The sequence below is a fragment of the Mandrillus leucophaeus genome, unplaced genomic scaffold (assembly GCF_000951045.1).
Source record: "Mandrillus leucophaeus isolate KB7577 unplaced genomic scaffold, Mleu.le_1.0 Scaffold9, whole genome shotgun sequence".
Taxonomy (NCBI): Eukaryota; Metazoa; Chordata; class Mammalia; order Primates; family Cercopithecidae; genus Mandrillus; species Mandrillus leucophaeus.
In genome coordinates, this window is record NW_012109807.1 from 8844442 (window position 1) to 8857120 (window position 12679).

At 54.5% G+C, this 12679-nt stretch overlaps 1 protein-coding gene across 1 annotated transcript in view; it reads left to right on the forward strand.

The window, feature by feature from the left end:
- The window catches only part of FAM178B (family with sequence similarity 178, member B), a 101208-nt gene that overhangs the window by 15869 nt on the left and 72660 nt on the right, over nt 1–12679 (forward strand). Inside the window, exons 5-6 of the mRNA XM_011969630.1 lie at nt 5398–5503; nt 8979–9063. Of these exons, the coding sequence (XP_011825020.1) occupies nt 5398–5503; nt 8979–9063 (191 nt within the window). The remainder of the gene's footprint in view (nt 1–5397; nt 5504–8978; nt 9064–12679) is intronic.

Below are 12679 nucleotides of genomic sequence, written 5' to 3' on the forward strand. Positions count from 1 at the left end.
CCGTGAAAGGGGGAAAATACCTTTCTTCCCTCTGAACAAAGTAGGCAACAGCGCAAATTAAGCAGTTTGTTTCAGATTGCATGGGTGGGCTTGGCCTCTGCGTCCCAGCAGCTGTCCTGTAGCATCTATCCAGGTTGATGTGCAAGAACCCTCTTCCCGGGGAGCCTGCCTTGGGAGTGCATGTGGTCCAGATGACGCCCTCATCCATCACCAAGCTAGCTGTGCATCCCGGGGTCAGTCCCCTGCCACCAGAGTCACATGTCATTATGACGGAGGCTGATACCAGCTGATTGCAGGAGCTGAACTTTTTTCTTCTTCCCTTGACAGTAATTCAAAAGGAAATCCAACGCTCCCGCATGGAAAAGTGTCAGGACCAAAGCCCACATCCCACTCAGGGTCGGAAGTTGGAAGGGTGGAGTTTGTCTGCCCTACTCAGTTAGTCATAGGCCCCCCACAGTATTTGCAAGGACATTGGGGTCCCCGTTTGTCCTCTGGTTGCATCTGCCACTATTGATGCGAGGACCAGCATGCTTTCCAGAAGCCCGATGCATGAGCCAGGGCGTTCCTCCGTGAATATCCAGCAGGCAAGGGAAGGAGGTGGATGAGGCTGAGCTTCTGCCGGAGGCCCGGCATCCCCACCTCTTGTTTGTCACTAGCTTCTCTTCCTGGAGGAAGAGGCCAGGGTTGAAGCCCAGGTGCAATAAATCCAGCAGTTCTGAAGTGTGGAGAAGGCTGAGCCTTCCAGCTGGCTGCATCTGTCCCCCAAAATAAAGAGCAAGTGGAGGTAGCAAGCAGGGCTGTTATGGGATCCCTGAGTTTCTGCCTGTGGTAACGCTCGCTTATTTATTTATTTATTTTGGAACTCAGTTTTGCTCTTGTTGCCCAGGCTGGAGCACAATGGTGCAATCTCGGCTCATTGCAACCTCTGCCTCAGGTTCAAGTGATTCTCCTGCCTCAGCCTCCTAAGTAGCTGGGATTATAGGCGCATGCCACCACACACGGCTAATTTTTTTTTCTTTCCTTTTTTTTGAGACAGAGTCTTGCCCTGTCGCCCAGTCTGGAGTGCAGTGGTGTGATCTCGGCTCACTGCAAACTCTGCGTCCCGGGTTCACGCCATTCTCCTGCCTTAGCCTCCCAAGTAGCTGGGACTACAGGCGCCCACCACCACGCCTGGCTAATTTTTTTTTGTATTTTTTAGTAGAGACAGGGTTTCACGGTGTTAGCCAGGATGGTCTTGATCTCCTGACCTCATGATCCTTCGGCCTTGGCCTCCCGAAGTGCTGGGATTACAGGCGTGAGCCACCGCACCCAGCCTCGCACTGCTAATTTTTGTGTATTTAGTAGAGATGGGGTTTCACCATATTGACCAGGCTGGTCTTGAACTTCTGACCTCAGGTGATCCACCTCCTTCGGCCTCGCAAAGTGCTGGGATTACAGGCGTGAGCCTCCGCGCCCGGACAACACTCGCTTATTTTTATTTCATTTTTTTCTTGATTTTAGTCAGGCCCATGTTCTTCTGCCCGTGCTGGAGTGCGGTAGTACGATTACAGCTCACCGCAGCCTGCAAGTCGTGGCTCAAGAGGTCCTCTTGCCTCAGCCTCCCGAGTAGTTGGGATCACAGGTGTGCACTACCGTGCTCAGCTAATTTGTATTTTTTTAGAGACAGGGTCTCACTTTGTTGCCCAGGCTGGCCTCGAATTCCTGGCCTCAAGCTATCCTCCTGCCTGGGCCTTTCAAAGTTCTGAGGTTATAGACATGAGCCACTGCATCTGGCCTCTCTTATTTTTTATTTATTTATTTTTGAGGCGGAGTTTCACTCTTGTTGCCCAGGCTGGAGTGCAATGGCACAATCTCGGCTTACCACAACCTCCGCCTCCCAGGTTCAAGCAATTCTTCTGCCATAGCCTCCCTAGTAGCTGGGATTATAGGCATGTGCCACCACGCCTAGCTAATTTTGTATTTTTAGTAGAGATGGGGTTTCTCCATGTTGGTCAGGCTGGTCTCGAACTCCCGACCTCAGGTGATCCACCCGCCTCGGCCTCCCGAAGTGCTGGGGTTACAGGCGTGAGCCACCGCACCCGGCCCTCTCATGTTTAAACAAAGGAAAGAAAGAAAGAAAGAAAAAGGCCATAGGTGAAAGCTTTGGTTGCTGTTGGTCTCTGTTGTATTTAGGCATTTTATTCAGACTGATCTGAGTAATTTGGCAAAGGCCCAGTAGCTGATACTTATAAATAACTACACTTGCTGTTTATCCTTTGGCCATCACTTGGGATTCTCAAGGCATTCAGAGACCTTGCCCTCTGGGACTGCTGCCCATAAAATAAATGAGGAGGTTGAGGCGGGAAGAATCTTCCCTTGGGTGTGATGAGGAACAGAAATTCCAAGATGAAGCTGGTCAGAGCTCTGCTCGGAAAGCCCCGTGTGCTGAGCCCAGCTGCCCCCATTTGCTGTCACTGGTTTTGTGGGTTTCCCAGTTGTAGCTGATGTCCTCCCCTTGCTTCCTTCTGCTCCAGTGGGCAGTGAGGGTGGAGGCAGGCACCTGCCCGCTGGCATTGCGGTTGTGGCTGGGGATTACCAGAGTTGACTCTGACTGCTCCCTCCTCATCTCCAATCACAGCTGAGGACTCTGATGGGAACCTCCCTTCATGGGATCCTCAGGGCTGACAACTGGGGGCTTCCCACTCAGCCAGGCCCGTGCGGCATCTGCTGCCGACGGAGGCTCTGTCCCTCCTTCTCTCCCTCCAGGGTCCTCCAGCATTCTCAGGATAACTTCTGACCTCAGCATTGGCTTGGCCGTGGACAGAGGCACCGCCTTGGACCCAGCCTCTCTGTTCTTGATGTGGGGACATGACTCTGACAACAGCCAATTCCGTCACCCAAGGCGTTTGAGCTTTCACCACACACACCTCCCACCCCCTTTCCTTTTTCCCTTTTCCTCCAGGCTTCCCAGCCCAGGTGCTGCTGTTGGGACCCTGCTTCCTTCCCCAGAGTCAGGGCATTGTCTGTACACGAGGCCCATTCCCTGCCCAGCAGCCAAGCTCGAGGTCACCCTGTGGCACCCTGAAGGACGTGGGAGGGCCTGTGGCTGAGCCAGGGCGAAGCAGCACTCCCTCCCCGCCGAGCGTGCATTCAGCCTGCAGAAGGGAGTCCTTGCCTCTAACCCTAAACACAGAATTCCTTGAAAGCCAGTCATCCCAGGGCAGAGCAGGCCTATGTCCTTTCTGGCTTTCTCTTGCTCCCAGTCCCATAGTCAAAATTTTCTCAGCAGCAGTGAACTCAGAGGCCAATCCGTCATTCCTCTGGCAGAAACTGCAAGGCCCACGTAGCAGAAGGGAGACGTTGCAACTGTGGGGTCTCTCCCTTGGAGCAGCGGTTAGAAATGTGTTGATCTGAGCCAACAGGGCCTTGTACAATCAATTCTCCCACTAAGAAACTGGCGGGGTGCCCCCTGCAGCAGAATGCCAGAGCCAGCGTCTCCTTAGAGTCCCTGAAGCGCCAGCCTCCTCACCACATGGCCGTTGTCGGGGTTCTGCCAATTCTCAAGGTCCTCCAGACGTTGTTTACATGGGTATTGTCTGCGTTCAGGCTGCTGTGCATGTTCTTGAAGCACACGCGTCTTGTTGGGGTCAGTCCATGAAAGTCTCCATGTGACTGGGCACGTGGATAGCGTGGAGCATGCCAGCAGTCCTGGGGTGCACACGTGTTTGTATGTACAAACGAAGGTCTATTTCAGGGCGGTAAACTTCACCACCACAGGAACAAAGCTGCTTTCTCCTCTGAACTTAAATGACTTAGAGAAAAAACATGCAATTTGTAAATTGCCTGGACATTCTCAGAGAGACAGCAGCTTGGCCCAGAGGATAATCTTTGTTTTGTAGCATTCTGTTCCTGGCAGATTATAGTATGATGTCCTTTTTAAAGGAGAAGGAGGAGGAGCAGAAGGAGGAGGTTGGGCTGACTGAAAAACTGGAAAACTTTTTATCTAGGGTGGCAACGTTAAGTACTTTCTGAAATGTTCTTTGCATGCATTTGGGCCGTTAAAAAGAAAAACAAACGTGAACTTACGTTTTCATTTCCTGGAATCCATGTTACTTATCTTTGGGATGTGGTCTAGAGAGAGCAAGCAAAGATGGTGGTCACAAAATGCACAGGACGTAGGAGAATCCTACCCCAAACCCAGGCTCTCTGGGGATGACTGGGAGCTCAGGGACGGTGACAAAGTCCAGCCAACCTCCTATAAAATAACTTCTGAAGCACTTCCTACCAGAGGCCCTACAACCATACGAAACATTGCAACAACTCATTTTGCAGAGACCTGGAATCTTGTAGGTCAAAGTGATCTACCAGGTCAGCGGTCCCCGAGGCAGGGCTCATCTCCACACCAGCGCTGATTTTGAAAGCTCCTATTAGGAGAAAGAGGCCCGAGGGGGTAGCATGAATGGGCACACGGTCACGGCCACAGCCGCATGGCTGGTCTGAGCACGCCTCCATCCCTGGAATCTGGGACACTTGCGGCTCACATGGTTTTTGAAGAATCCTCTATGGAACTCTTGTTTGGTATTTCCTTCCCAGAATGTCTTCATCCCGGGCCCCTTTCTGTTATTTTCCCGTCTTCTTAGGTGTCCCCTTTGTGTCTGAAAAACATAAGGCAGAGCAGAAACGCCCTGTGTAACCGGATCTCGAGACGCTGGCCTCGTAGGGGGAATCCTGCCCGCCCCTTGCAGCTGGAGGAAACCGAGGCTAAGACACCCAGTCCTGGCCTCACTCCTCATCTTTCCACACCCCTGGCAAATATCCTACCTTCCCCTGTGGCCAAATGGAAAGGGCAGACTGCACTGCCCTACCGTGTTTTGTTTGTTTGTTCGAGACGGAGTCTTGCCCTGTTGCCCAGGCTGGAGTGCAGTGGCTCGATCTTGGCTCACTGTAACCTCTGCCTCCTGGGTTCAAGCAGTTCTCCTGCCTCAGCTTCCCGAGTAGCTGGGATTACAGGTGCACGCCACCATGCCTGGCTAATTTTTGTATTTTTAGTAGAGACAGGGTTTCACCATATTGGCCAGGCTCATCTTGAACTCCTGACTTCGTGATCCACCCGCCTTTGCCTCCCAAAGTGCTGGGATTATAGGCGTGAGCCACTGCATCCAGCTATCTGCCGTGTATTTTAAACGCTGTGAGGTGTGTTCATGCAACATGCAAGAAGAGCAGGTGATTCTGATGCTCGCCTGGGTTCTTTTCCTTCTGACAGATCCGTGCATTGAGGGCTCGAAAAGCACATTTGTCTCTAGTGTTACAGATTTGCTTCCCAACAGCCAGTGAAGCTGGGTAGTGACAGCCTCCCGCGGTGACGAGACAAGTGTGCCGGCACAGAGGCCTCCCCTAACCTCAGTCCTCTGCCCCCAGCTCCCCGCCGGCCCAACAGCTGTCCTTCCTGCACAGCGGCCTCCTGAGCACCCTCTACCTGCACGTGCCTGACTGCCCAGTGCCCCTGCTCCAGTGGCTGTTCCAGGTGAGGACGCAGGCCTGCCACTAGGTGGCGGGAGCGCTGCAGTCTGGTGGCCTGGCAGGCCCGCAGGCTGAGGGGTGGGCACTTCTCCTCTTGCCTTAGGTGCTGCTTGGCTGGGCTCAGGCTGGGAGGAGGGAGGAGAGCTGATTGGGCATCAATCCCCACCATAGTGCTAAGAATGCCAAGGTCAGGGAGGTGCAGGGGGTTCGCCTGTGGTCTCCCAGAGCGGCGAGCCCTGGGAGCCTCTGCTTCCCTCGAGGATGTGTCTCTGGGTGCTGCCTGTGCCCTCAGCGTGGCTTTCCTGAGGGACCTGGTGTACCCAGTGGACTTACTGTCTAACCTCTCAATGAATCGGTCCAAGCCCGTCAACAAGTGCTTCCTATACGACAAAGCTAATTTCTTCACCAGCGGTCACAGGTCCCTCATCCCATAAGCAGCGGGAGGGCCGCTCAGGGCCCACGGCAGTCCTGCAGCGCCTGAAGTGTGGGCCCTCGTGGGTTTGGAGCCGAGGGTGCTGGGGTGTTAGAGCGTGTGCTTCCCGTGTACAGTCGTAGGTTGGCTGGGAAAGCCTGGAACAGCTGCCCTGACTGCCCCGTTTTTTTCCTCCTGGTTGCTGCTGGAACGTTTTGCCATAGGGGAACATGCATTTTGCCCAGGGCTTGACACCTTTGCACAGAGACAGGCAGTGAGAAGCCAGCAGGGATAGCCCAGGAGCCAGCCACTGTGATCTGAATGCCAGGCATGAGGATGCCGTCCTGGCCTTGGCCCCACCCGGAATCATCCCTGTCTGGGGACAGGCGGGTCACAAGTTCCAGCTGGTCCCATTCCTGCCAGTTGGAGCCTGGACCCCAGCTGTAAATCAGAGCCATCATGTGGGGTGGATTATTCCAGGAGCGGCTCGGCCTCGGCAGGCTGGCTGCAGTCCAGAGAGAGCCCTCCAGCTCTCCCTTCGTGCTCTGGGTCCTTCACCTTGCTCCTCCCTACCCCGGCGGAGGAAGACATGCAGCTTCTGGGGCCCTGGTGTGTAGCTGCTAACCTTGCCAGCCCCCAGTCCCCCACCCAAGGCCCAGAAGGAGCAGTGGGTGAGTAACGGGGAACAGTGGGGCCATTATTCCCCACGCCGGCCGCTGCAGCCCCTGCTCCTTGCACAGTGTATGACGGAACACACAATCGAGCATTGGGAGCCACAAAGGACCCATCTGAGACGGCGCCCACAGAGGGGCCCTGCGTGACCCTGACACGGCGTGGAGTGCCTTCCCGGGGGCGTGTCGGTTGCCTCCAGGTTCAGAGACCCCCATCCTGGGAGGCACAGGCGAGCCCTCCCCTGTCTCTTTCCCCGTCTCCATCATGCTGGGAGGGGGCTGGAGGGAAGAGGAATTCAGGACCCAGCCCTGAGGTCAGACAGACAGACAGACAGACTTGGTGTGAGTTCTGGCCCTGCCACCTACTCCTGTGTTGCCGTGGGTGGGTTTCTTAGCATCAGCTCTGTGCGTCGGGGCCAGGCCCGAGGGGCCCATGTGGAGGGAAGTAGGACATCCCGTGAGCTGCCTTGTCCTGGTGCCCCTGCAGAGCTCTGCCTTGGGCCTGGGTGTCCTGCAAGGCACGCTGTTAGTGCAGAGTCCAGTTCACATTTTGCAAGAAGGAGAAACAAAATCTCCCACCCCCCATGGCTGAATCTAGATCCATGAAAGGGGCGTCCTGGCTTTGGGGGGCCTTCTGGGCAGTGTCCTCAGGGTAGTCAGAACCTCGAGCAGTTACTGGGGACTGTGGTTGTGGGAGGCGGAAAACCCATGAGGGCTCCTTCCGCAGGTGCGAGGGTGGCTCCTGAGGTCCCGGGGTGGGGGCGTGCTGGGCCCCAGGAGGAGCTGGACCCAGGGATGGGGAAGGGTTGGGATCCCAGGACTGGCCTCTGCTGCTGTCTCCCCACAGGCTCCATGGCCAAGTAAGGCCAGACCCTGTTCCCAAATCTGGTTCCTCAGGAAGGAGAATCTGGTTAGGCTAAGAGGGGTTTAGTGGTCCCCTTGTCCAGTCAAAGGCAGCTAGGGAAGTGGGGTCCCAGAGCTGCCGGGGCCACGCCTGTACCTGGGGTCCCTCGTGAACCAGGGTGGGGTGAGGTGGTCAGACTGCTCCAACCCGGCTCCTTCCACATTCTTGGAAAGGACAGCCTGAGTTCTCTCAGGGACTCGGTCCCGTGTACTCCTCCCAGGGGCTTTAGTAGGGTGTGCATGGGACTGGCTGAACTGTGCCCTCGTGTGGGCCAGCCTTGCCGGGAGAGAGGACATCCGCAGGAGGTGTACACCCTCAATGAACGTATGTTCTTATTGGGAGAGACTCAAGCGTTCAGCCAAGAAAATATAAGAGGAGGAGGAGGAGAAAGGCAGAGTTCTAGACACCAAGCAGGGGGTGTCCACACAGGCTTCCTGGGGGCGTGCTTGGAACCACCCGTGAGGGGGGAGAGCGTGTGGCCCTAGGCAGTCCCACTGGGCTCTGGAGCCCGGCGACCTTAGAGTTGACCCAGTTGGGGCGAGGTCTCCAGCCTTGGCCAGTTATCACACAGACACTTGGTGAGGGCTGTGACCCCGGACTAGGCGCTTCCTCCACGGTCAAGGCTCAGAGGGCCCTGGGCTCAGGGCCCTGGCAGCAACAGTGCCGAGCCCCCAGGGGAACAAGAGCCTCAGTCCTGAAAGGAGATGTGCCCACAGTGCCCACAAGGCAGACTTCCCTGGGTACTGGGGAGGAACGATGTCGTGCACAGCGTGGCGGCCACGGTCGGGAGCTTGCTGAGTGCCCCTAGACCAGATGGCACCTGTGGGCTGCTGCTGTCCCATTGCTCATTCCCTTGTCAGCCTCTCTGCATGTTCCCAAACCCCAGCTTCTAACCATCAGGCTCCAGGAATATTCAGATAAGGATCCCAGAAATGACCACCCCACCCTTGTTTGAGGACCTGTGTTTGGTACGTTGGAAGGACCTTCCAAGTTGGTGGTCTCAGATGACAGTGAGTTAAGGCGCTGACCTGGAAGTGATTCACGGATCACAGAGAGGGCCCACCCTGTGATTGTCCTGCTGCCTGTGATCAGTGCAGGCTCTCTGTCCCTTACACGGGGCCCTGCCCTGGAGGGCCATGGCTGTGACCACAGGGAGCGAGGGGCAGGGGGACCAAGACCCCCATGCCAGGAGGTGGACGGAGTAGGAGGTTTCAGGTGACACAGACCTGGGGGTCCGGGCCTGGGGGCTGGCTTTGCTGCTCACGGGCTGTGTGACTCTGGGGAGGTCGTTTGACCTCTTTGAGCTTGGTTTTCCATCTTTCAATTGGCAACAGTGACAGTGTCCTTCTACCTCATGGACTTACGGGGATTAAATGGGATTTATTTAATGTGAAGTCGTGGAAGTTGCTACTATTGCTTTTCAGGAATGACCCAGCTAACCGGTTTTTGTTTTTGTTTTTGTTTTTGTTTTTGTTTTTGTTTTTCCACCTAGCTGCTGACTTGGCCTCCAGAAACGTCTTTGGGAGCCTTCGGTCTCCTGTGGGATCTCAGTGCGGATGGAATCTTCCTTCAGCCGGGTCAGTCTGGGATGCAGGGTGGAGACTGGTGCGCTGAGCTCCCGAGACTCCTAGTGCCTGGAGCCCAGCTGCAGGGGAGATGCTGGTGGGACGTTGCATCACTAGGGTGTGGCGGCATCAGGCCGTCTTTGGCTCAGCCTCCAGCGTTAGTAAAAAGCTGAACCAACAGTCTCCTCGGCACCGTGAACTGGCCTCAGATCTCAGTCCCTGTGGCCACGGGATCCCAGAGCAGTCCAGGACAGTGGGTTCAGACTGAGACAGGCTCTAGGTCTGAGGGGACAGCTTGCTCCCGAGTCCTTCAGACAGCGCTGGTTAGCGTGGGAGGGTTCCAGGAACATCCGCATCAAATCAGGCTGCTCCTTGGGTTGGAGTCACCGAAGGGAAGAGTCTGAAGCTGTCTCCCTCGCTGACAGCCTTCCTTGGCTGATGGGACATCCACGGTGCCCCTGAGTTTGGTCTGGGTGGGAATGAGAGCCTTAAGCTGGTGCCTTGGTTGTGGCATTGAGGTGGTGTATTTAATTCCTCTTTATAATGCTTTCGGATGTTCAGAGTTCCACAGAAGGAATTAATTTTCCTCCTAGTGGCTGCACCCTCCCTAGACTGTCATCATTTGGTACCTGAACCTAGACACTTCGGCACCAAAAAATATCATGTAACCAGTTGAAAGCTGCTTAGGCAGACAGTGAGAGGGACTCCCAGGTGGTCAGACCCAGCCTCTGCCCCAGCTGTAGGGTGCGCACCCCAGAGCAAGAAAGCACATGGCCCTGAAGGCTAAGGCTCTAGACCAGGATGTACCATGAACCCCCAGCCCTTTGAGTTTCTGCTTTGTGCCTCTTCTGCTTCAGGAGTTGGCTGAGCTGGGAGCATCCGTCAAATTAGAGCATTCCAGACTCCTCCGCCCCGCTCTCCATGGAGCCCTCTAACCGAGGTCTTCTGAATAGCACCAGTCTCAGCACCCTCTCCCTTTTCGTAACCTCTGCCCCTGTAGCCCCCAATGCCCTTTGGAGCCCCAGGGGCCGCCTCTGCGGCATGCCTGCCCTTTAGGCGAACAGAGGCCTCCCTTGTCCTGCTCCCTGCAGTGGTATGTGTCTCCTCCTCTGAGGCTGAGGGGACGCCCCACTCTCCTTTGCTTCTTGCCACGTTGTCTCTGTTGCGCTCCCCATTAGGAGGGGTCAGAAACAAGCTCTTGAGCCCCCTGTCAGCTCAGCTCTGGTTCTTCCAACTCCAGAGGATCTCCCGTGGACACTACCTGAGAGCCCAGCCTGGGATTCTGTTTCCCTGCCCAGGGGACCAGGGACTGGCCTAGAGAAGTCCATGCCTGGGGTCAGGATGTCAACTGGTGTGGGGAAAGTGAGAGGCCCGGTCCGTTAGAGAACTGAAGGCAGAGACTAGAGCAGATGGTTGCGTACCCAGGTTCTTACCACGTCATTCACAATAGCTAAGAGGCAGAAGCAATCCAAGTGTCCATCCGTGAATGGATAAACAAAATGTGGTATGTGCATACAGTGGAATATTATTTGGCCTTAAAAAGGAAGGAAATTCTTTGAATGTCCATGATACATTATTTTAAAAAAAGAGAAGGAAATTCTGACACATGATACAAAATGGATGAACGTTGAAAACATTATGCTGAGTGAAATAACATACAAAAGAACAAACATGTATATGAGGTACCCAGGGTAGTCAAATTCGTAGAGACAGAAAGTGGAATGGTGATTACCGGGGGCTAGGGGAAGGAGAGAGTGGGGAATTACTGTTTAATGGGTACAGAGTTTCAGTTTTGCAAGAATAAAGAGTTCTAGAGATGGATGGTGGTGGTGATTGTACCACAGTGTGAATGTACTTGCTACCACTGAACTGCGCACTTAGAAATGGTTAAGTTGGTAAACTTTATGTTATGTGTATTTTACCACAACTGAAAAAAAAAAAAAAAACTAGGTCAAGAGCAAAAGGGCCAGGTACCCAGAGAGAATCTGTCAGAAGTCAGGACTAAAGATCAACTGCCATTTCAGGAAGCATTCCTAAGGTTAAATCAGATCCAGATTGATGCAGAAGGAAGTCATGCTCCTCAGGATTTCACTAATAGCCTGGGGCTCTTGAGTGTCTGAGAGGACAGCAGGCCTCTGGGGCACAGAGCTCAAGGTAGACTGGGGCTGTCTCCCTTGCCCCATATCTATGATTCGTGTGTGCGTGCGCACGTGCGTGTGTGTTCAAGTCGCTTCTCATACGTAAGCAGGAGATTTGTTTGTGTGTAAACTCCCGTCCTTTCCTGGAGCTTGTGGTGACCAGCAGTTCTTTCCAGACTGTCCTAGGGAGAGTCTTACGCCATTGCCTTTATCCCCACCTACTGAGTAAGGGAATTGCTGAGGGGACCAGGACTTAAGAGTATTGACGGCCAGGCGCGGTGGCACAAGCCTGTGATCCCAGCACTTTGGGAGGCCGAGACGGGCGGATCACGAGGTCAGGAGATCGAGACCATCCTGGCTAACATGGTGAAACCCCGTCTCTACTGAAAAATACAAAAAAACTAGCCGGGCGAGGTGGCGGGCGCCTGTAGTCCCAGCTACTCGGGAGGCTGAGGCAGGAGAATGGCGTGAACCCGGGAGGCGGAGCTTGCAGTGAGCTGAGATCCGGCCACTGCACTCCAGCCTGGGTGACAGAGCGAGACTCCGTCTCAAAAAAAAAAAAAAAAAAAGAGTATTGACTATTATAGGTGTGCTCCAGTGACTGAGGCTGACGGCCCGAGTGGCCCAGGGCTCCCTTGTGTTGGGGCGGGGGGTGATGGGGAATTGTATTCCTGGATAGGGAAGCAACACATGTGCATGTCAGCTGTGCAGAGCGTGGTGCACTCAGGGGATGCTCTGGCACGTCGCCACGCCTCAGTGCAGTGAGTGTTCGTTCATTTATTCAGCTAAGACATTGAGCACTTCCTTCCTCAAGCGGTTCGCTGGATGGCAGAGAGAGGAGCGGGGATGAGTAAAGCATGGGCCTCTTCTTAGGAGGCTGATAGGTGGGAGGGGATTAAATGAGCAGTGACCATCAGAGCCAGAAAGGAGGCAATGGAAAGAGGAACTGCCTGTAGGCAGGTGGGTTTGGGGTGTGGGGAGGCAGGAACCAGGAAGTTCTTTGTAGAAGATGAGACAGTTGAGCCATCTGTGCCAGAAAGCAGGGACTGCAAACTCAGTTGCCTGTGGGGACTGAGTGAGCAAAGTCTGAGAGCTCCTGCCCGGTGTAAAAGGACTGTCTGCATCAGGTTTGGTGCAGGTAAACACAGGTCTGGTGTTCCCAAACCTCTTCATTTTCAAGAGAAGCCACATTTTAGTTAGGTTGTATTTTGACTGTTTGATAACAAACACCAAGAGCAGTTTGTTACCTCACATGACAAGGAGTTCAGAGGCAGGTGATTCGGTCACATGTTCAGTAGATGTGCAGTCTCAGGACTCTGGATTCTGCGTGTGCCTTCTCACTACCTCCTCTCCGGGTTGCAGAATGGCTGCCGCAGCTCCCAACACCACTGTGTTCTCAGGAGACAAGAGTGTTCAGGGCAGCAGAGGAAAGGATGGGACATACGAGGTCACTGCTTCTCATACTTTCCTCTCTTTTTTTTTTTTTTTTT